Genomic DNA, 24,823 nt, shown 5'->3' on the forward strand with positions numbered 1-24,823 from the left:
AGAGAGTTTGGATATAGTAGACATTGGGGCTTTCCTGGTTGAGCCAATGCTAAGCCTGGGCTTCACTAGCTGAACTCAGCTAAGCATGTTGTTGTTGTTGTTTAGTCATTTAGTCGTGTCCGACTCTTCGTGACCCCATGGACCGGAGCACGCCAGGCACTCCTGTCTTCCACTGCCTCCCGCAGTTTAGTCAAACTCATGCTGGTAGCTTCAAGAACACTATCCAACCATCTCGTCCTCTGTCGTCCCCTTCTCCTTGTGCCCTCCATCTTTCCCAACATCAGGGTCTTTTCCAGGGAGTCTTCTCTTCTCATGAGGTGGCCAAAGTATTGGAGCCTCAGCTTCACGATCTGTCCTTCCAGTGAGCACTCAGGGCTGATTTCCTTCAGAATGGATAGGTTTAATCTTCTTGCAGTCCATGGGACTCTCAAGAGTCTCCTCCAGCACCATAATTCAAAAGCATCAATTCTTCGGTGATCAGCCTTCTTTATGGTCCAGCTCTCACTTCCATACATCACTACTGGGAAAACCATAGCTTTAACTATAGAGACCTTTGTTGGCAAGGTGATGTCTCTGCTTTTTAAGATGCTGTCTAGCTAAGCATAGGTCCCCCCAAAAGTGTGTGGCAGGAGTGGGAGAAGACAAGGATCCCTTTCAGCTTGGTCACATGACCTATCAAGCAACCTGGCTAATGTGTGGTGGTTAACAGGAAGGCAGTCCCATTCACCTGGCAAAATGGTCTGCAGAGGATGGACCAGTTCTGAATGCAGCTTGCTGGCGGGATCCAATTCCCCACCCTTGGCTTAGATGAACGTTTGCATGCAAGATGTTCAAGACTATAATAGCACATGGTTGCAAATGGTGTTTAACACTCTTCCCCAGCCTGCTGCTCTCCAGATGTTTTGGACTACAACTCCAGAGAACATGTCTAGGGATTATGAGAACCATAGTGCTGCTACAGGCCCAAGTTAATCAAAATGCATTCAAAGGGTGGTATCCAGTTAAAACCCCATCTGCACTATACATTTAAAGCAATATCAATTTGGCTTTGCCCAAAGAATCCTGGGAATTGTAGTTTGTTATGGGTGCAGATATACTCCTGTTCTCCTCAAAGGGCTACAATTTCAAGAGTTCATTGGGAAGAAGGATTGACTGTTAAAACGTTATGTAAATTGGGTTTGTGAGGGGAATACGGGGGTCTCTTGAAGACTCTCAGCACTTTTAACAAACCACAGTTCCTAGAAGCAAGCCTCATGTGAAAATAATGGATTAGCAAGCTTTCATAAACTGAAACTTTTTTCCATTGAAATGATGAAATTATTTAGATGATTCTAATTCAATATAAAGAAGAGAAATATTTTCATTGTTTAATTCCCTCTCCATAAGCCACAGTGTTACTAGATATATATTTGCCTCTGCAGTAATGATTGCATTGAAGTCACAAAGTAATCTTCCGAAAGCTACACAAATAACTCAGTGCTGCTGTAAGAAACATTACAAGCACCTTGCTAGCCATCTGCAGGCAAACTTTCAAAGGGAAAATCACGTCATCAGATTATCTGACCCATACAGTGTCTTGCAGATGTTTGGGGATAGTATTTGGGACATAGCTCATTTCAGGCTCTATATAGTAGAAACAAAATGTGCATTTACACAGTTAAAAGAGTAACTGAATTCCCATAAGGATCTTCAAAAGCTTTTTTTGTTTGCCCAAGCACCATATTCTGCTACTTTGGCAAAGAGGTATTCACAATGACCTGTTAATAGGAAAGGACTCATACTTTTACCAGATGGGTTCCAGCCCAGACAGCAGTGTCATCTGCCTTTATTTTAATAGCTCCACCTTTTTCTTCTTTTTCTTAAAGTGATAAATGAGGTGAACATGACCTGGCCTTAGAATGTCATGGTTTAAACCATTTCCTTTCATCTTGCTTGGTGTCTTGTTGAGGAAGCTTGCTAGGTAGAATCCGTTCAGCTGCAAACTTATGTATCAAAACAGTTCATAGAAGTCAAGCAGTTTTGCCAATGTGCCAGCCAGGTTTTGGTATATAAACCAACAGTCCTCAGACAATAGTTTTCCTTCACTTGCATTGATCGTTTTTTGCCCTGCGTGGAACTCTTTACATGGCTTGTTTTGAGACATGACACTGTTTCCAAAGCAAATAAACTGAGACACAGTACATAAATACCAGATCCATCCTTTGATTTTACATCCTTTACATCTTCCTATAGGCATGTTAGGTTTAAATGCCCATGAGAAGTGGAGCTAGACAAACATCGATCAGCAAAATGCAAAATCCTGCTGCAAATGAGAGAAACATATGTTACTCAACTGAATTACAATTATGGATGTAAGATCAGATGTTACCATCCACAGAAGACTTCTTGTAGGTGCCTTTGATAGGCAGTCAGAGCTGTGTGGCCACTTTTCCATGATGTTGTTTGTTTACTTCTTATGTACTGAAGTTCTGAACCACCCTTCATTAATTCATATCCCAGAGCAGTTTAAAACAAATGCATTTTAATAATTACATTCAATACAACCAAGAGAAAAACATAGTTAAAAATCAAAACCATAACAAACATAGCAGACATGTCTCAACAAATATAGTTGGCCTTACAATATCTAATTTCCCCCAAAACCTGTATTTTTTCGTAGCAGCAAAAACCAGATGATGACAGTATTGCATGCCGTCATTCCTCCAAGGGGAGGAAATAACCACAGATGAGGTGCCACTATGGAGAAGGCCCTATTCCATGTCACCACGTAATAGGCAGAACAGCCGAAAGGGCTTTCCTTGCCTGGACAAGATGAAAAAGGGGAGGGGGGCATCTTCCAAATTCATAGGAACATATACTTATACTGACTCACACAATTGGCCCATCTAGTTCAGTATTGTCTATTCCAATTGGCAGAGGCTGTCCAGGGGTTCAGACTGAGGATATTCCCAATCTTACCTGGAGACTGAACTTGTGGTTCTGCAGGAAAGTCACCTGTGAAACAGCACTGCACAAGATGTCTGGTTTCCCAGTAGGGGCTCCATCTATGGAAGGGTGAGGGGCGGAGCCCTCAAAAATTTCAAGGAGGGGGTCAGGCCCCCTCAGTATTCCACAGTGAACACTTGTACAGTGGTACCTCGAGTTAAGTACCTGATTCGTTCCAGAGGTCCGTTCTTAACCTGAAACTGTTCTTAACCTGAAGCACCACTTTAGCTAATGGGGCCTCCCGCTGCCACCGTGCTGCTGGAGCACAATTTCTGTTTTCATCCTGAAGCAAAGTTCTTAACCTGAAGCACTATTTATGGGTTAGCGGAGTCTGTAACCTGAAGCGTATGTAACCTGAGGTACCACTGTACATGCCGTACAACATGTTCATGAGGTGCCAGTGTGGTGTAGTGGTTAAGAGCGGTAGTCTCGTAATCTGGGGAACCGGGTTTGTGTCTCCGCTCCTCCACATGCAGCTGCTGGGTGACCTTGGGCTAGTCACACTTCTCTGAAGTCTCTCAGCCCCACTCACCTCACAGAGTGTTTGTTGTGGGGGAGGAAGGAAAAGGAGAATGTTAGCTGCTTTGAGACTCCTTCGGGTAGTGATAAAGCGGGATATCAAATACAAACTCCTCCTCCTCCTCCTCCTCCTCCTCCTCCTCCTCCTCCTCCTCTTCTTCTTCTTCATGCCACACATGAGTGCATGTGACATGTCAGCACAGTGTGCATCAAGTGTGAGTGATGTCAGCACATCACATGGCACCGGCCCCCTCAATTGTGGGGGGCAAGCTGGTGTGCCTGTTCTCCAGGTTGTCCCAGAGTAGCTTAGCTTGATTTTCCCACCCCACCACACCCCAGATTGAAGCCACAGGGAGGATAAGAGAAGGCCAGCAACCTTTTTCAGCTGTGGGCTGGTCCACCGTCCCTCAGACCATGTGGTGGGACAGACTATATTTTGGAAGAAAAAATGAACAAATTCCTATGCCCCACAAATAACCCAGAGATGTATTTTAAATAAAAGCACACATTCTACTCATGTAAAAACACCAGGCAGCCCCCACAAATAACCCAGAGATGCATTTTAAATAAAAGCACACATTCTACTCATGTAAAAACCCGCTGATTCCTGGACCATCTGTGGGCCGGATTGAGATGGCAATTGGGCCACATCCAGCCCACGGGCCTAAGGTTGCCTACCCCTAGATAAGAGGTTCTGTGCACAGCCTCAGTGAAAATGGGATAATGCCTTCCTTTTGAGATTATTCATTTTCACTTTCAGTATATTAAACTCTGTTTTGAAGATATTGTATCAGTGATGAAATTATGGTGGATAAATTGTGAGAAGCTCAGTGGAACCCATGCACCTCTATTCCTGACTCCAGTAGTTGTTCATGTGGCGGGGCAGAGTTACCCTCCCAACACCAGCATCACTCCTGCTTACTTAGATGGGGGCAGGTGGAGCAGGGCAAGCGGCAAGGTCAACATTGCATGGATACACCAAAGGGAGTACCAAAGGGATGGTTGGTGGCAAGACCACTGGTGCAACAGTGTAGCCCCAATTTTGTCACCACCCCACTCCTGAGCCCGGTAATGCGTGACTCCCCTCAGTTTCAATCCAGTCAAGCTACATGTAGTCTTCAAAAACAGAAGCTAATGGGAGAGGGATCAAAAAGATAACAAAGCTCAACTCTGTAACTCAAGCACCACAGTTATGATCTTTTTGCTGGAAACTGGAGCCATAATCTGAAACAAACCATGCTCTTCTCTTTTCCCTATAATGCTCAGTTCTTATAAACTGCATGAAACCATGAGGATTCTTCTCCTTCTAATTGTGTAACTATGACATATAGTTCCATTTTAAATTTAATTCTGTAGGATTTTTTTTAATAAGTATGCAAGTTTTTTTTTAGTACCACAACAACTTTGAAAATGTGTTCTGTGCCTGCCCCTCATTCATAGTCTACTAATGTATTGAAATTTGGAATTGGTTTTGAAAGATCATAGCACACTGCAGTTTTAGAGGCGAGAATGTAAACAAGAAAAAAGGGAGCTGAACCTTTAAATGTTAATACTTTGGGAAGCTGAAGAGCCAAATGTGTGTCTGAGGGAAAAAGCTCCATCACCTAAATGAATTGTTTCAAAAAGGAACTGGTAGGTGGGTATTCGGGTTGAATAATCTAAGTTTTATTCTAATGTGCACTGGGTTCTATCAGGTTTCATACACACACGCACACACACGAAGACAGGCAAAAAGGCATAAACAACAACAACAACAAAAGCCTTTCTTGGGAAATTAATATTGCAGTAATATCCAGGTTCTGGAAAGGGAACTCTGTCGCTTTTAGAGTAAACACCAAAAACAGATGCCACAATCTCATAAAATAAACATGCAGTGAAAGGGTAACACAGACATTAACAGCAAACTGATTCAGTAGCCAATACAGTATGATGAGAAAGGCACACACAGTATGGTGTGAGGCAAAATAGAAGCCATTAGCCATATGGTACAGTGTGGAGATGGCCTCCGTGACGAGAAACAGTTGTATGCTGTGTGGTTTATAAAATAATTATGCCGTGGCAAGCAACATTTTTATAATTATTGGCAATTTTAAAAATATTTTTCTTACGCTGGAAGCATTTACCAAATTGAAGGATGGAGGCAGCAGCTTCATTTGCTGTATATTGTGCTTTTAGGCTATGCAGGGAGCTGCCATTGCGAAAACAGCAGCTAATTTACATGCGATTATGGCAGACTTTATATGATTCTTCTTTAAAAAAAGAAGAAGAAGCAAGGGATGTACAAAATATAGGCGGAGAGAAATACTTGGATGAATATTACTTGCCACCTGTCAAAAAAAAAGAGCTTCCAATTTGTATTTTCCTCCTTTTCTTCTTTCCTTTGTAAGTATATGGGGGGAAAGGGAATGTGGAGCTCTGAGGTTGTCATTGGCAACCACAAAATCTGTTTTGAAAGGGGGAGAACCTGAGGACAGTTAAGGGTGCCTGAAACATCTGAGGCAAGAACTGGTGACCTCCATCTCTGTTCAATTTTTGGAATAAGCTGTGCCATCAAGGGTTTTGTCCACTTATACAAGGAAGACTGCCAGTAATGTCTGGGCTACTGTATTATTTTTTTCTAGATTGCTTTTAAGAAGGCCCACCCAGTGGCCAGCATCCTATTCTCAGAGTGCCCAAATAGGAAGCTGATAAGCAGAAACTGAGAGCAGCAGCATTGTCCCCACATGTGCTTCCTAGCAACTGTTTCTGCAGGTGTCTGATAATGCCAACTGTCCATGGTGGTCCTGCGAAAATGTATATAGTCGTGGATGTATCACCCAGGGTGCTGCTCACAGACTGGCATTATTTTTGGGTGGGATTCAATCACATGCTAGAAATCGTGTCCTCCCTAAAAGAGGGCACGTGTTGCGGTGAGACCTGGAGACTGACCTGGTTGTGGGTGGGTCTATTGGATAGCCACAACACCCGATTGGTAGGTCCCTCATTGCTGGGTTTAATCTGGCCAATGGGGTGCAGTCTAAATGGATCGAGGGACCTATATAAACCCATGCATGGGTCGCAGAGCTTCCTCTTTTGGCTCATGCATTGGAACACCCACCCACCTCTCCCTAATTTTAGGGCATTTTGCCGTCGCGTGTCGTCTGTCATTGGGACAGGGGCACGGCAGGATTTTTCCCCACTTGGCTGATTGGCTGTGGCCATTTGGGTTTCACCTGCAGCGTAGCAATTCATCACAACTTGTAAGGTTGCAGATAGGCACTGGTTCAGGTAATAGGGATGGGAGAACGGTATCGCCATCCCTATGTGAAGGGTATTCCGTTAAAAGAATCCAGGGACTCAACTTGGTTTGGTCAACCCCCGAAAGGGGGTTGTGCCTGTGCCTGAGTCCTGGGGGGCATCTGGGGATTCTGTTCCCAGGCTTTTCACCTGCCTCAGGTGTTCACCCTTGGCTGACCTATGATAGAGCTCTGGGTCAGCGCTACCTGCAAAGGTCTAGGGATCTAGTTGAACCAGACCCTATGCAACCACTCACTTTTCTGTAATTAATAAAGCTGTGGCCTAAATTCTGCCAAAAACCAAAACTAAAATTTGAGTCAAATGTGTCTTTATTTAGGGGGGAGGTCTCTGGGACTGAACACGCAAAAGGTTGGTTGCACAGCTTGTTCCTCCTAACAAGTCCTTTGGCTGATTAATATTCTCTGGCCTTTTAAACATGTCTGGAGGGGGGTATTGTTTTGTTTTTGTTTAAACTGTCTATTTTGTGCTTTTATCTTGTGAACCGCCCCGAGGTCTTTGGATGAAGGGCGGTATATAAATTTAATAAAAATAAAAATAAAAAATAACTAAATATGTCTCCTCCTCCTTTAAATTTGTCCAAGTTGGTGGTCACCACTCCCTTCTGTGGGAACAAGGCCCCCCCCACTCCTCCTGCCTAAGTGGTACCTCCCTGATACTCCCCCCCCCACCCGATATTAGGCTTGAAAGAAGTATTCTATTGTAGCAAATAACATAGTTTGTGATGTGTACTTGCTTGTGGCGTATGTGTGTATGGTTCCCATAACAATTTTCTAATTTGCAAAAGTGGCCCTGAGTCAAAAAAAAAGTTAGCCTTAGGTGGTGAATTCATGTATTTATCAATTCATTCTAGTAATAACAGGCTTGAACTATATGTAAATGAGTCATCCATATATATTTTGTTCATATGTCTGGCCTATTCATATATAAATGAGTGATGGGGTATAATTCTTTTCCATGAAATGGAGTGTAAAGGTGACTAAGCAGTTCCCCACCCCTTTTATCTCTCTGTACTCTGGCTCACTTCCAATGTCAGATCTGGGCTGGGATAAATTTCCCGGAGGAAGAGAGTGCAGTGGCTTAAGGCAGGGGGAAAGCATCTGTTTAAGAAATGGGTTGGAATTTGCCAAAAATGAAGTTTTGCATCAATTTTCTGGGCATGTTCTTTTCCAGGATGAATTGCTGGAGAATTTCAAGCCCCCTGGATAATATTTTGCCATCCTCCAATATGGTTGAGAATATCAGAGGCAACTTTGGGTCCGGGTTTCACTTATTGGTTAGGTCATTCAGCTGATATTGTGACTGATTAATTTGTGTCATGAGGTGACAGATTAACCAAAGTACTCAAGTGGCAAATATCAAAACAATAAAGTAATTTCATACTACAAAAACAGACCCCAGAACTATGGGAATTATTCTGTGACAGAGATGACTTCACACAGTAGGAAGAGCAGATGTTCTGGTGACTCAAACATCTGCTTTTTGATCTTCTGTGGGAGCTCACATATATCCTCCAGAGAGATGTGTGAGCTTTTGGTTATCCTGCAAAGACACTGTCAAGAGATCTGCATATGAGTACCTCGGGTTACAAACACCTCGGATTACAAACACTTCAGGTTACAGACTTCACTAACCCGGAAGTAGTACCTAGGGTTAAGAACTTTACCTCAGGATGAGAACAGAAATCACATGCCAGTGACATGGCGGTAGCAGGAGGCCCCATTAGCTAAAGTGGTACCTCAGGTTAAGAATGGTTTCAGGTTAAGAAAGGACCTCCAGAACGAATTAAGTTCGTAACCAGAGGCACCACTGTAGTTCTGCACACCAGCCAGTTTCCAATTCAAAATTGGAATAGTAATATTTTTCCCAGAGACTTTTTAGCTGTTCCTAAAAAGCATTCCCCCTAAATGCTCACGTAAATGTTAGAGATCTTTCAAAGGTACTATAATGTGCAAGGAGCTATCACCGGAAGTATGATATGGTCACCCCTGCCTATTAACGTGAGTGAAAACAAGAAGCAAAAATTCGGAGGTGAGAAGAGAGGACCAAATCTACTGGCAACTCCTGACTCTCTCTTGGTCCAGGAGCGCACCTTTCTTCTCATTCACCTAAACCCTACAGCTTCTCCTCTTTTCCCAAAAATAAAAACTTTGTATTCTAGGTCTTACCAATAACCATTTCCTCTTTTTAATTCTTTCTCTCATTTGCCAGTCTGGAGGGAGTGGAGAAGATTAAAATATGAGTAAAGACATTTCTGGTTCCCAGCCATAGAAGCTGCAAGCTGTGTGGAGATAGATCAGAGGTGGATAAGCATTCAAAAATATATCTGGACAAAGAAACAGAGCTATCCGTGTCAACTGAGATTTATTTATCTCATTTAGTTTCATACATTTCCTTTCATCACAGAGATCAGAAGTGGACAGACCACCACTTTGCACCTGTAGAAGTAGAGCAGTAGATGTGCTGTCTTCATCTTTGCAAGATACTTCAGTTTTCCATATTGGGTTTTATCCATGGAAGGCAAATCAGTGGATTGGCCTTCCCCAACAGCAAATACCATGTGGATTCTTAAATCCAGAATGGAGATTGTATCGGAACAATAGCATAAGATAGGGGGCTGCTAAATAAGTCTATGTAAGCAACTTATAACTTGCACCTGACCTGCACTGTATATATTTTTTCTAGTCTCGTAGATTGTGCTCACCCAAATAATCACTGCGGAATCCACTTTTAACACAGAGAGAAATATTACTTCCCCAATAATGACATGCATTATTCAAACAGTCTGTAGGTTTGTATTTGCTCATCAGTGGTGACAACATTACAAATGAAACAGTAAAAAAGCTGTATATTAGTACATTAAAGTAAAATGTTATGCTATGTATATCGCCAAAGTACTGCAGTGATATGTTGATCAATCTCCTTTTGCTGGAGCACAATGCAAAACGGGTTGTTTTTAACACATTCATTAATAAAGACTTAAAAAGGGGGGGGGGAATTGGAAACTGTGTTAAAAATGCTACTAAACAGAAAACACAAAGCAATATCATACAGAGATGAGACACAATCTAAGACTTTTCTTTCAGGATTTAAAAAAGAAATTCTGATTGTTCATCGATGAAAGCAACTGGCATAGACTGCTGAACTGGTTATTTTATTTTATCCAATATTGCTTGCAAAGATACCACTTTCATTTTTGCCAGCATTTGTAGTGTAAATGAGGAGCAACCTATCGTAAAATGATGCTACTGAGATCAAAGGAAGCAATCCCTACCACTAAGCTGAAATCATTCTGGGGAACTGTTTTTGATTATGGTTAATGATGTAATCAAGCTAGTAAACTGCCTAGAAGTTGTCGTTGTAGTGGGATTACAGTTTGCCATCATAGAGCACCTAATAATACGAACAAAAAAGTATGGACTTATAAAAATAAGATATTAGTTAATGTTTACTTTAATGGCACACGAGATGAGATCGGGTTGATTAGAATGCTGATAGGAGCTTTTCCCAAAGGAAAATTACTGAAATTTTTGTACGGACGAAAATGCCAATAATATAGAGAGGGGGGAAAGACCACAAGAGTCATTTTTAACATCTTTGATTTCATTCTTTAAAGACCAATTATTTTTCTGTCCCCTGTGGGAAGGGGAAAAAAAAACTTCTTTCTTAATGGCAGAATCATTCTGAGACTTCTCTGATTCATTTTATATTTAGTAGATTACAGTTTTAGAGTCATCAGTCAGAAGGAACCCAGCCAACTGACAGACCTGAAATCATGTCCTTTGATTGTAATTGACAGGAAAAGCATTTAAGGTAAAGGGGAAAAATATTTTATTCATCTTTGATTACACTGTGATGTGATTTGGTGACATAATACAGCTGTGAACTGAAGCAAGAAAGGCAATAATTCCTACTTCAGGTTTTTGACATGATGTAGCCCTTTAGTCTTCTTCAAGCCTAAGCCTCCAGCTACAATAGGCCCCTTGATGGAGTCTAGACAAATAGATATACAGACTGTTGCCATTTAAAAAGCAAACAGCTTTAAAAAAGCATTTCTCAAGGCTGTGTATTTCAGACCTAAATGGTGGCACAATTTCCCATCCCCAACCCCCAAAATTATACTCAGTTAGCTCCCGCCCTCCAGAAACAACTTATTGGGCTGAGCTCCTTCACTTTAATCGGGTCTTAAAAGTAATCAAGAAAATGGTATTTGTTGCCATATTAAAAATATTCTCTCAAGAGGCTTTAAACATCTTGCAACTAATTCATATGCAGGAGACATTTATTTCCAGTATCATACTGCCCGGACGGCTATCATAGCTTTTCTCTTTCTTCCCTGCCTTAGTATCATTTTGATCTCAATAGGCCCATTTTCTATTAGTATAATAACTTTCAGGTGGCATTTTCTTCTCAATTGCCTATTCAGCATGTAGGATGGTGGTGAAGGGGGACGGTGACTTCAGCTTCCATCAGCCCCAGCCAGCATGGCCAGTGGTCAGTGGTAATGAGAGTTGTAGCCCAATAACATCTGGAGGGCTGTGGATAGCCTATTCCCGATGGAGAAACACAGGTAAATCATCAGCTGTGGGTGAAACCTGTGCTTTAGAAATATGAAAGGCGATTTTTTTCCAGTGAGTGACACAAGTTGAATGTAGATGTACCAGAGGTGAAAAACAGCTTAGTTAAATCAATTGTGAGACAGAGGTGAGATCTCCATTGGTTGTTAAGAAGTCAAACCAACGATCATCACCTTCAATAGCAATTTCTTAACTCACTGCATTGCTCTGGAGTTATTTGGGAAAGAGTCCCGATATAATAAGGGTCTTTTGTTTTGGGTAAGGAATGGATGGCTTCAGACAGGGATGGATTTTTATTAAAATCTTAGTGCTGAACTTATCCACATGGAATTTTGTTTTCTTATTCCCTTCTCACTCCTTGATCTGTACAGGAAGTGACTTACATTTTTACCCATCTCACTAAAAATACAAACAATGCATGACTCTTTCATATGTATTATATGTACAATATACATCTTCCTTTGTATGTTACTTTGCATATAATTACTTAGGGTTCTTTTTTTAAAATGACAATGCACAAAACATAAAACTGCCAATGCAAGAGGTTGTCCAATGCAAAGAAAACCCAATTGTATCTGAATCAAGCTACATTCTTTGTACAAATCCTTTTTAAATGGATTCCTTTCCCACCCTAGTTTGAGGATTAGTTCTTCAGGCAGAGCAGGTTTAAAGTCTCCAGTCTATTTCCCAAATATATTTATCCGAATCAAATAAATCAATTTCTGAAAGATTTGGACCCAGAACATCATCTGGGAGAAGCTACATATATTTCCTATTGTCACTGTTCTTTCATATATTTTCTGGAGTGTGTTACCTATGCTTTTTGGTGCATGATGTCAAAAGTGCAGTATGAAGCATGTAGTATTTTTGATTATACCATTAGGTGATGGGAATTTACATGAAAGGGTTTTAAAGAAATAATTGAAGCAACATAACAATACCAGGTGCAATTGCAATAGTAGAAAAAGTCTATGAACTTCCAATATTAAAGTACATAACAATCCATGGTGGGGTTTTGGGTTGGTGGAAGAAGGTAACTAAATTTCACCCCTTATTCATGATATACTAGGCATCCTAGGTGATGTGACGACATACCTAGGGTGGGAAAGAAATTAGTTTGCTGGAAGGAATAAGTTAGCTGCTGGCATTTCCCCTTTATTCCCTCATTTTTATTTTTTTTAAATGCCCATGCACAACAGTATAAGGGATGTGGGTGGTGCTGTGGGTTAAACCACAGAGCCTTGGACTTGCCAATCAGAAGGTTGGCTGTTTGAATCCCTGCAATGGGGTGAGCTCCCGTTGCTCGGTCCCTGCTCCTGGCAACCTAGCAGTTCGAAAGCACGTCAGAAAGTAAGTAGATAAATAGGTACCGCCCCGGCAGGAAGGTAAACGGCATTTCTGTGCACTGCTCTGGTTTGCCAGAAGTGGCTTAGTCATGCTGGCCACATGACCCGGAAGCTGTACACTGGCTTCTTCGGCTAATAAAGTGAGATGAACGCCGCAACCCCAGGTTCGATCACGACTGGACCTAATGGTCAGGGGTCCCTTTACCTTTTACACAACAGTATAGCTAATAATCATGCATTTACCATACAAGAGGTCAAATGAAACAGCATTTGTTTGAAGACAATTCTCTTGCCAGTTAGGCTAGTCATTTGTTTCTAGGGGCACAATGCACCCACATGCTAGTGCTCAGATTATGGAGGGAAAGTTAGACAAAGACCTTAATGAAATCTGCAAGTCTCCCATCTCAATTTCCTTGTCCTCTTGTAATTCAAACACTGGAATGAATGGGAGCCGAAGAAGAATATCTCAGTGGGGAGAACTTGGTGGATTGTGCCCATAGTTGTAATAGTTATGAGTAAAGGCTTTATAAGATACTTTGTAAGTGTGGGGCCTAATGCAGAATCTGTCTAGAGCAAGTACTCTGCAGGGTAGGGTGGAGGCTAGTCAGCATTTATCATTTAGCTTTGCTGTTCATGATAGATTTGCAGGAAATAAATGGCAACAATCCTTCATAGTATGCTATAAATGGATATCTAGCATTTATTTTTTATCATGACAAATTTCAGCTCTAGTACAACTGAACAAAATCATACACAATGAATCTTAAGCAGTGTAATCCAAAAGGGTCCATGGAGGGGGAATCCTATCCATGGACTACCCAACCCAAAGCTTTGCCAGACTCATACCAACAGGATAGGATAGGGCTGTGACAGAGAGGGGGGGGGAGAGTGTTGATGTTTCTCTCTGTTTTTGTATCTGAGGGGGGTAATATTTTTTTGACCAGAGTTGTATTTTCCATGCCATTGGTTGCAATGGGAGAAAACAACAACAACCCAGTACTTCAAAATAAATAAATAAATAAATAAATAAATAAATAAATAAATATCAGTACAGAAACTCAAAGCCATATGGGAGATCTGCTTTATCCTATGGTCCCTTGATGCCCTCCCAGGGTGTGTAAGATTGCTCCCTAAGACTGCTTGCCTGGGAGTAAGACCGATTCAACTCAGTGGAATTTACTTCTCATGTCTAAGCTTGCACAGTACACTGTGTTGTATATTGAACTTTTAGATTTAGTCCAATACTAGATCAAGTTGCTTCAATTACCTAACACTGAATGCATGGGTAGTTGCAAATTTCATATGCTACCAAGCTATGGAAGCCGTGAGTTAAATATTATTATTCATTAGCTAATAAAAACCACTCTTTTCCTTGAGAAGAAACTACTTCTTATTTAAAATAAAATATTAAATGTAGCCTTGGAATCCCCAGGAACATGCATGGTAAAATATGTTAACCCTCTCTCTTAGAAGATATTATTTTATTTCTATGTTGGGGGTTGGGGTGGGGACACACCTGTCCCACGTTTCAGCCCCAGAAGGGCAAGTCAAATGCCTTTTTATGCCCTTACAAGTAGACATTATTTTTCATGGGTCTGAAAAGCAGCATGGAAAGGATTTCACATCATCTCCCAGTTTGAAGATGCATTTCTACAAGCAATAGGAGAGTAAGTGTCATTGAACTCAATGAGGCTTACTTTTGAAGGGAGGGGCACCAAAGGTAACTTGCCCTTTGGGATACTTCTTTGGGTTGTGATGCGAGTGAGAGCACTCCCCCTGTCTGCTTGGTCCTAAGTGAGAGATTGGAGCAGAGGATGTGAGTTAATTTGCTTCTGTGTGCTGTGGAGTCATGCTTGTAGCGAGAGCATTATTGCAAGACCGTGAATCCAGAGTGACTTGGTGCTTCAGATGATTTTGCTATTTTATACTATTCATTCATTCATTCATTCATTCATTCATTATACTTTTGTATTTGTTTTTATTGTGCTTTCCCTTTGTATTCATATTCTGTCCACTGCTTTGGGGACCTTTGGGCTGAACAGCGGTTGGTCTAGAAATGAACCAACTATTACTATAGACGTGTAGAGGGCTGCACAGAAGAAACACATTTTTAAAAGTGCTTCTTATGAGGTCAAACCTTAGCTATGGTCTCTAAGGAAAAGTCAGACTTTATATTCTAAAGTCTCTCTTTTCCTCAGAAAGAGAGAACCTTTAAGGATAACCCCTTAAAATAAATTTAATGAGGTCAGATGCAAAATTTTTACGCAAACCTTTTCCTGACTTCATCCCAGGAGGGGGAGAAAAAGGGAAACCCTGGTCAGCATTGCCATCAGAACATCTCAAAACTTCAAGAAGACCTCCATCTGGTATGTCAGCATACCAGATTTTAATCTCTTTACTGCACTCCTGAGTGGGTTTATTTTTTCTGAATCCATTTAAAAGTTGCCCTCTGTCACCCTGTTCCATGTTTACAACATAATGGAATCCCTTCTGGATTTCTACTCCTATTTCTAGTATTGAAGTCCTCGCTGAGGCGATAGCTTACAGTGCAACCCTATGTATGTTTCCTCAGAAGAAAGTCCCACTATGTTCAATGCTGTTTGCTTACTCCCATGTTCAGAATTGCAACCTTAAGCTGCCCTTAAGGTAGGGATAGAGAATCTGTGGCTCTCCAGATGACTACAACTCCCACCACCCCTGGCCATTGGCTGTGATGACTTGACCTGATGGGAGTTAAGAGTCTAAAAATATCTGGAGTTTCACAGTCCATCCGTCCCCCCACTGCTTAAGAGGAGCAAAAAGCCTAGCGTTTATAGTTTGGCTTTAAAACTCTCAGCTGGTTGAAATGTACATGATGATTCAAGACCTGAATTCTGTTCAGACATTTGCACCTGATGACTCAGCACCAGACTTTCATACAGTCAAGCATCTTGTTTGCACAAAGCCTATGCACAATGCCTATTGTCGCAGTCTTGTTGCTGAGCAACCATGTATAGAGCTCAGTGGGTTGGGAGGCCAGCCAACCAGAAGAGTCCCTGAGCTCTACTTGCCTGGATGCTGAGTCAGCATCCAAAGTCAGGTCAAATCCAAGGGTTGGGTGAACAGCAATCCGCATGGTTAGACTGCCAGGAATCAGGGAATCCGATGATCATAGGGTCAAGACGAGCAGGAAGCATCAAGGCAGGACCAGGAACTACAAGCACTGTTACCAGCAACTGACTCCTGCTGGAAGCTCTGCTTAAGAAGCCTGAAGCCAGCTGGTTCTCATCAGTGCCTTCTCCTCTGTCTCCTTGAAAGCTGATCAGCTGCAGGCAGAGTCACTCCTTCTTTTCCCCCTTCAGGCTGCTGTTCAGCAGGCGAAGCTGACTCTTGACCTATGACACTTATTCCCAAAGTATATAATACTGATTGAATGTACAAGAAATACCCTGTCCACATTTGGCTACATTGGGAAAAGAAAATGTTTAAACAGGTTATGGGGCTAGTGGTTAAAATGTCCCATCCATGCGTTCTATCCTATTCTGTGTTAAAGCCTGAACAGGCTTTGTTTATGAGAGTATAAACTGTCTCATTAAATTGATGTCACTGATATGACTGTTCTACCTGCAATAATTAACACATTCCTTTGTTCAAACCCTCATTTGATGCTACTGCTGTCAGTTAATGATAAACATGCGTGTGAAAACTAACTGATGGCACAAAATTACTCTTCCAAAGTTTACCTACATTACAGGGAGAGGAATCAGAAGACAGATCCAAGACTTTGTCGATCACTCACAAAGTTGTACTACAACCACCTTTGGCAAACTAATGCCTTCCAGGTGTTTTGGATTACAATTCCAACAGGCTGGATCTGAGTAGGGTTGAAATACATCTGGATTTTCCTTGACATACATGTAATACTGCAGGTGTAAGCAGTGTCCAGGAGGAAATGGAAAGAAAATGTCCGGGAAAATCCGGACGTATGGCAACCCATGTCGGCAGTATTGTTTTTCCAATTTTCCTTAAAATTAGCCCCAAAATACCTCAAAAACATATTTTTTGTGATTTTGCCCCCCCAAAAAGCCCAGCAACCCTAGCTGATGGGAGGGGTAATTCAAAACTTTTTGCAGACCACCAGGTTGGCAAAAGCTGCATTACATTAGCAATTATACCATGTACACTTTTTCTGATAACCATGGTAGAACAAATGGATGAATTTGAGTAAGCAGTATATCTGCCTTGCTATATATTTTCGCTACTAGTGATTTCTGTTACATGTGCAAGATCCAGGTTGGTGTAGTGATTATAAACTACTTCTCCGCAGATGAAAGGTAAGTTATAGCTACTGCAACATTATTGCTAAAATTACCATTTGAATGATAAGCAATTTGGGGAGTAATTATAGTGCACACACTACATTCAATGCATTCTGATATATGGATAATTACTCCTGGTAATATGCTTTAGTTAGATATTACAACAACAATAACAATTTATTGCAAAATTAATTCCTTGGCACAATTTAACATTTATTAACAGGAAGTCAAAGTGACTTGGTTTATCGGGGCCACTTGTAAGTTGCTTTCCCCTGTTCATGTGCTAATTGGTTATTATAGGTCGCTTTAATATTTTTTAGTTTAAATTAATTTGGTTTCAAGGTGCATTTGTGATTTTTTTAAAAAGAAGACATGATATTTACAACTCATGTGGTTTTATTTAGGTAAAAAAATAGTAAGGTAATGCAATCATCTTTGGTAATAGAATGATGGATGAATGGAAAACATTTTTTTAAAAAAATCAGGTCAATGGTACTGATGATTAGTGCATTGTTAATCAAGTTCTTCAGATTGCCATCAAAAGCTTTATCTCTTTCACTCAGACTGGTGAGAGGATCATGAATATTAAAGAGATTCAAATCGATCTGCACTCATATAATATGGAGCACTACAAATGAAAAGGATAAATGAACCCAGGCTGTGACTCTGTGTACAGCTATATCTTTTGACTAGATGGCAAACCCTAATCAATTTCTGGACTGATATTAGGCTTCATACACAGCAAGTCCATGGAGATAAACTTTTTTTTTTAATGCTGTGTGTATTTTGTGGATGAATTACTTAGTTTAAATTGTACACCTTAATTCCAAGTACATTTACTTGGGGGGGGGGGAATCTGCTAAACTCAATGAGGTTTAATTTCTTGAGTCACCTCCTGTAATCTGGGCCTTCTTTTGGTACTGATCCAGACCAAAAGAAAAAGAAAATAACTCAAGCTTGTTGTTACTGTGCTGTGCAAGCTCAGATCCCATTTCTTTGCTGCAGTCAAAAGCAACAGTTCAATGAAGATCACAAAGAATATAAGGATAACTAAGACATGATAGGGGACACGGGTGGCACTGTGGGTTAAACCACAGAGCCTAGGACTTGCTAATCAGAAGGTCGGTGGTTCTAATCCCCGTGACGGGGTGAACTCCCGTTGCTCAGTCCCTGCTCCTGCCCACCTTGCAGTTCGAAAGCACGTCAAAGTGCAAGTAGATAAATAGGTACCGCTCCAGTGGAAAGGTAAATGGCATTTCCGTGCGCTGCTCTGGTTCGCCAGAAGCGGCTTAGTCATGCTGGCCACATGACCCGGAAGCTGTACGCCGGCTCCCTTGGCCAATAAAGCGAGATGAACGCCGTAACCCCAGAGTCGGCCATGACTGGACCTAACTGTCAGGGGTCCCTTTACCTTTACTTAAGACACGATATATGATTTACAAGGGAAATGAGCAACAATAAAGGTCACATGGCTCTGTTCGACAACTGAGTTGAGTGCTTGGGTAGTGTGATCCTGTATGTGCTCACTCAGACTTAGGTCCGGATGTGTGCAATGGGGTTTTCCATCAGGTAGGTTTGCATAAGATTATGGCTTAAGAGTCTCAGTGCCAAGCTGGAAACGGCGTTTCCATGTGTGACGCTGGTGCTGGCTCGCCAGTTGCAGCTTCGTCACGCTGGCCACGTGACCCGGAAGTGTCTTTGGACGGCGCCGGCTCCCGGCCTCTTGAGCGAGATGAGCGCGCAACCCTAGAGTCGGTCACGACTGGCCCGTATGGGCAAGGGTACCTTTAGCTTTACCTTTATGGCCTAAGAGTCTCAGTGCCAAGCTGTTTGGGAGCAGGAGACTTAAAAGAACATCATGCCTCTTAATATATGCAATCAAACAGTGTACTCTGTAGGAGAGAGCCTCCTGAAGAAAGCAGGAGGTCCATCCCATATAATGCAGGAATTGGTCTTTTAGTGTGCTGGCACCTAACCTTTGGAATCCCTTCCCATTACATGTTGAGCAGATTCCTTCTCTTGTGTTTTCAGCACCAGCTGAATACCTTCATATGATGAGTCTGGTGGATCAAGCCAGTGGTCCATCTACTTCATCATCCTGTGCTCATTGTGGCCAACCAGGTACCTGTGGGGAGCCTGCACATAAGTACAACAGAATTCTGTCTGCCTGAAGTTCCCAGCAACTGGCATTAGGAGGCGTAATGCCTCTGACAATAGAGGCAGAACATAGCTATCATGGCTTCCTTTTTCAACAAGCCTTTTAAGTGGAGATCCTATTCTTTATCCCAATCTGTATTGGAGCTATTTTCAAACTTCTCTTGTACATATGGGATTGTTGTAATTGTTTTATTTGTGGAACTGTTTTTAATTATCTTTATAATTTGCTTTTGGGTTGTTACTCTTTCGTTCATTTTACGATTGGATATTTCATTGTTGTAGTCTGCCCTGAAACCTTATGGTAGAGGATGGGTAAGAAATTTTATTATTATTATTATTACTTTTAAATAAAAAACAACTTTTGCCCTGACCCTCACCACTTTGTGACCTGGGGTGGATCTACACACAGGGGAGAAAAATCCGCTATAAATAAGTCATAAATTAAATTGTTATAACAAAAGAAAAATCCCTGTGTAAATTTGCATAGAAAGGTTTTATGCTCTACAGTGCCATCTGTTTTTGCATGGTTATAACGCATTTAAAGCACTTTAAAAACAAAGTAATATAGCCGAGTCCCATGTCTGAGACTATGCCAGTGTTGTTCCTTTCTAGCTGTGTTCATGAACAGGAATGACAATTCAGGTTGTTACTATTAATAAAAAAAAATTTATTTTGACCACAGTTCTCAACCTGAAGTGTTCCTAAACATAACAAAGTTGAAACATAAGAATGTGCCTTCTACAGTACAAGGTCCATCTGATACAGCATTGTCAATACTGACAGGCTGTGGTTCTCCCAGGTCAGTAGTGAGTGTAGATGAGAGTCCTTGGGGGCATGTAGAGTTGGCTGGTTATACTAGTTCTTCTGTGATGACTGTATGTTGCAGTGTTACAAATGGAACGCATACCTCTTTTCTACAAGACAGTGGGTTAGATCCAAATTGAGTCATTATTAAGTCTCACTGAAACGCACTTGAATTGGTCACTGTTTGGATTGCTCTGTTAGTCTGGATCCAAGCCATTAAGAACATAGGAAGAGCCTGATGGATCAGACCAATGTCCAGTATTTTGTTTGCAGTGACCAACCAGATGCAGTGACCAACCAGATGCCTGTGGGTAGGAGACCCACAAGCAGAATTCAAGCACAAGAGTGCTATCCCCTCCTGTGGTTTCCAGCAACTGGTATTCAGAAGCATTGTGGCCACCAGCTGTGATTGTGAAGTTTCTAGAATGGCTTTTCTAGAATGGCTTTTCTCACCTTGGGGCCCCAGATGTAGTTAGACTACAACTCCACTCAGCCCTGACAACTAGCCCTACTGGAAGTTGTAGTCCAGCAACCTGTGGGGTACCAAGGTTGGGAAAAGCTGTTCTAGAGGATAACTAGTTACTTTGTCTTTTCTGTCTCCCTCCCTCCTTCTCCACCCCTCATGCCATTTAGGGACAACCCTTTAAGAATATTTGGGCTGGTTCCACCCCACCTCCAGGCTTTCCTTTTTTTTTTTTAACAAGATGTAAATTTACATTACTTTCTCCAGTTAAATGTTAGCACTTTCCTAAAACCTCTGAGAAGAAATTATACATTTCTTTTAACAGTAATGGGGTATAATTATTAGAAATTAATTTAAGACTCTACAAGTGCAGCGTGACATGCTGCCAGGGACTGGGGTGTGATATTTTAAGTGATCTTGTGAAAGGACAGAAGCGCTGAAATTACAGCAATCTTCTGCGCAGAGTTGTATCAACTTGTTGCTTGACCAGGGTTTTATCCTGAATTTGCATTATCTCTGTCTTTCTCAAGCCAATCTTCTTCTTTGGCGATCACTCAAAGCCAAGTAAGATTGTCTTCCATAAACACTATCTTAACAGTGAGTCTGTAAGTGACTGTGGAGGCCAATTCTGGATCCACACGTCCTTCCACAGTGGGGACATAGGTTTCCCGGCAGGAGTTGATCACACTGAGGGTTTGCCAAGCGTGCCTTCCTCTTAGCATGTTCTCCCTTTTGTCCTGAGTTTGAGGGTCTTCAAAGCCCATGACACCTTTGGGAAAAGCTGTTCTCCAACCGGAGCGCTCGCAGGCCAGTGTTTCCCAGTTGTCGGTGTTTATACTACATTTTTTTTAGATTATCCTTGAGAGAGTCGTTAAGCCTCTTTTGTTGACCACCAGCATTACACTTTCCATTTTTAAGTTCAGAATAGAGTAATTGCTTTGGAAGAAAATAATCTGGCATCCACACAACATAAACAGTCCAATGAAGTTTATGTTGAAGAATCATTGCTTCAAGCCAATAGGATACATGAGGCAATTGATGCAGACAAAAGCCATATTCAGGCATTTCCGCTTACTCAACTGCAACTGTGTGGGGGGTGGGTGGAGGAAGGGGGGTGCAGTGGGTGTGGGCCACCCCAGGTGTCACACTGAGGGGGGTGATAAAATGCCGGGTGCCACTCACCATGGGTCCTGGGAGAGATTCAGTGGCTTGGGCATGCGCAGGCTCCGTGCTACCCAAACGGTCTGCCCACTGCCTCCTGCTCAGAGCATCCTACTCTCGTGCAGGACCCTGGTAGAGACACTTGCCTGACTGGCATGTTCTCTCCCTCCTGGTCAATTGTTCAGAAGCTTCAAAAGCTTTCTTCTGCCCGAACATCACAGCGACTAATGCCAAAAGGCATTAGCACACTTAGGGATCTGCAGAGTAATTGCAGTTTGCGTAACAGACCTCAGTGGATCAACATATAATAATACACTTGGAGCATTCTGACTTCGCTCCTTCCCCTTTCTCATCAGACAGGGAAGAGAGGAAAGAACAAAGGACAATAGTCCCACTTCACGGAACACAGTAACACAAACATCCTGTCTCCGTCACTTCCCACTCTGTAGAGTCAAAACATGTACCATCATGTGATAGACAATTACATGACTGCAGACACGGGGAACGAATCTCCAACACCTCCCCCTCCCAGCTGTAGGGCAGCTGAGTGGGAGGAGGCAGGCAGATTCTGGAGGCCCCGCTGTGCACCTCGCCCCTATGGATGGCTCGCCCGGCCCCTGGACTCGCTGCCTCAGGCGCCCGAGTGGCTTCGGCTGCCACTGTGCGTGGGTGGCTGTGGGTGTGTGTGTCTGTGGGTGTGTGGGTGTGTGTGTGTGTGTGAGAGAGAGAGAGAGAGAGAGAGAGAGAGGTGAGGTCACACTTCCTTCCCCTGCCCTTCTGTCAAGTCTGAGAACCAGTGTGGTGTAGTGGTTAAGAGCAGTAGTCTCGTAATCTGGGGAACCGGGTTCGCGTCTCTGCTCCTCTACATGCAGCTGCTGGGTGACCTTGGGCTAGTCACACTTCTCTGAAGTCTCTCAGCCTCACTCACCTCACAGAGTGTTTGTTGTGGGGGAGGAAGGGGAAGGAGATTGTTAGTTGCTTTGAGACTCCCTAGGGTAGTGATAAAGCAGGATATCAAATCCAAACTCTTCTTCTTCTTCAGTCTTCACTATCTGGATCACATGCCTTTCACATGTAGGCCTCACAGTAGCTTTCAAATATCTGAAGGACTGTCATGCAGAAGATGGGGCAGACGTATTCTCAGTTGCTCCAAAGGGTGAAACAAGGACCAATGGATGGAAATTGCAAGGAAGAGGATTTTGACTAAATACTAGGAGAAACTCCCTATTTGTTCTGCATACTTTGACTTTAATCTGTACACATTATTTCAGAATTCAGAACATTTGGGCAACATTTTAGGGGAGGAAATGTACAGCACATGCTTTGCAAGTAGAAGATGCCAGGTTGATCCCCAATATCACAAGATAATGTTGGAAAACAGCATCTCGTCTTTCCAAACTCTGGAGAGCCACTGACAACTAGCTGCATAGACAATACTGAACTGGATGTAGTTTCCTGTGTACAGGCATCTCTGTCTGGAAGGGTAAGGTAGCCTGTTACATTTGAAAGACAACTGTAAACAATTAACATTGCTAGCGGGGTTACTAGTTTTGTAAGGTTAATTTTATTAATCGTGTCCGACTCTTTGTGACCCCCATGGACCAGAGCACGCCAGGCACTCCCGTCTTCCACTGCCTCCCACAGTCTGGTCAAACTCATGTTAGTAGCTTCGAGAACACTGTCCAGCCATCTCGTCCTCTCTCGTCCCCTTCTCCTTGTGCCCTCCATCTTTCCCAACATCAGGGTCTTTTCCAGGGAGTCTTCTCTTCTCATGAGGTGGCCCAAGTATTGGAGCCTCAGCTTCAGGATCTGTCCTTCCAGTGAGCACTCAGAGCTGATTTCCTTCAGAATGGATAGGTTTGATCTTCTTGCAGTCCATGGGACTCTCAAGAGTCTCCTCCAGCACCATAATTCAAAAGCATCAATTCTTCGGCGATCAGCCTTCTTTATGGCCCAGCTCTCACTTCCATACATCACTACTGGGAAAACCATAGCTTTAACTATGGGCCTTTGTTGGCAAGGTGATGTCTCTGCTTTTTAAGAAAAAGTACAACAGTACAAAAAGTACAAAAGAAAAAGTACAACAGTACTAGAGACGGAAGTCTCAAAGATTAGCTTCCGCCCCCTCCTTTCTCTCAGTATGAAAGTAAAACAACACAATCAGGTGATCCTTGCAATGGGAGGGATGAAAATACTGACAGAGGAATGGTGGGAGGAACAAGCTCAAGAACCACTAAGGGGAGGAGGCTCAGAGCCCAGGGAATGGTGGTGGGATGACGGTGAGTGGTTAGAGAGAAGCTGAAGGGGTAACTGGGCTTAGTGAGCTGGGAGAGTCTGTGGCAGAGAGGAGTGAAGAATCAGAAGCTGAATCTGGTGAGGGGGAGGCAGAGATGAGTTAGCCTGGTGAAGAGACACTGATGTCTCCCCCTCCTGCTGTGGAAAGATTTTAATCACACCACCTGAGCCATGAGTCTGAATTCTGCATCAGCAAGTGGGAAACAGGACATGCTTAGAGGTTTTACTGCAATCAGGTGGTATGTAAATTGTGCCAACTATAAATAATAATAGAAAACCAGTTTACCAATGGAAATAGGGGCATGCATTTAACACTTCTATGCTCACATCACATATCTCTTTGCAAGTTCCACCCCACCCCTATCCCCGTTATTTTATAAAAAATACACTGAAAAATATAACTGTGCCAGAATATATTGTTGCTAGGGTACCAGACCTCAAGAATGATAATGCTAGAAAATTGCACTAATGAAATTTTAATGAGGCATTTTCCACAATTCAAAAAAAAATAGAGGCAGTCATTTTCCAGTGAAAGGAACCTGAAAACAGGAACTGTCCCTGATAAACAGGAACAGCTGTTTTCTCCCAGGTGCAAACTGATTATTTAAGAGGCTTATTTGTTGCCATTTTTGGAGCGACTATTTACTCAACTATTGGGTAAAAAGGAGAAGGAAAAGGTAAAGGTAAAGGTTTTTGCACTGGCTTTGTAATTCCCTTTCTAGGAAGGCCCTCCTTGCGCCCTCTTTGATGGCAAGCGAACACTCTATGAAGACCTTTCCTTTTGAAAGACTTCATGAATAGGAAGCTGTTTCATTTTACTTCTTTTGGACCTTCCGAATATGCATATGCATATTTACTAATAAGCTTTATTCTATGATTTTTCAAAAAATGTATGTCTTGACATTTTTGATTTTAGTTGTTGGA

General features: G+C 42.2%; 1 protein-coding gene and 1 long non-coding RNA gene across 4 annotated transcripts in view; one reads left to right on the forward strand and one right to left on the reverse strand.

Moving 5' to 3' along the window:
• LOC310678700 (uncharacterized protein) overlaps positions 1–24,823 on the forward strand; it is a 238,110-nt gene that overhangs the window by 150,450 nt on the left and 62,837 nt on the right. For all 3 annotated transcript variants that reach the window (XR_014511880.1, XR_014511881.1, XM_083443041.1), the window contains exon 3: positions 15,013–15,087. Coding sequence is in view for 1 of the 3 variants with exons in the window: in XM_083443041.1 (XP_083299167.1) it covers positions 15,013–15,087 (75 nt within the window). In the remaining 2 variants the exon portion in view is untranslated. The remainder of the gene's footprint in view (positions 1–15,012; positions 15,088–24,823) is intronic.
• LOC310678751 lies at positions 1,835–15,913 on the reverse strand. Its single transcript, XR_014511934.1, has 3 exons — positions 15,772–15,913; positions 8,967–9,079; positions 1,835–2,302 (listed from the first exon to the last, which is right to left on the reverse strand). It is a non-coding gene; the product is annotated as an uncharacterized lncRNA (long non-coding RNA).

Source organism: Podarcis tiliguerta, assembly GCF_965153285.1.
Source record: "Podarcis tiliguerta genome assembly, chromosome: 5".
Lineage (NCBI taxonomy): Eukaryota > Metazoa > Chordata > Lepidosauria > Squamata > Lacertidae > Podarcis > Podarcis tiliguerta.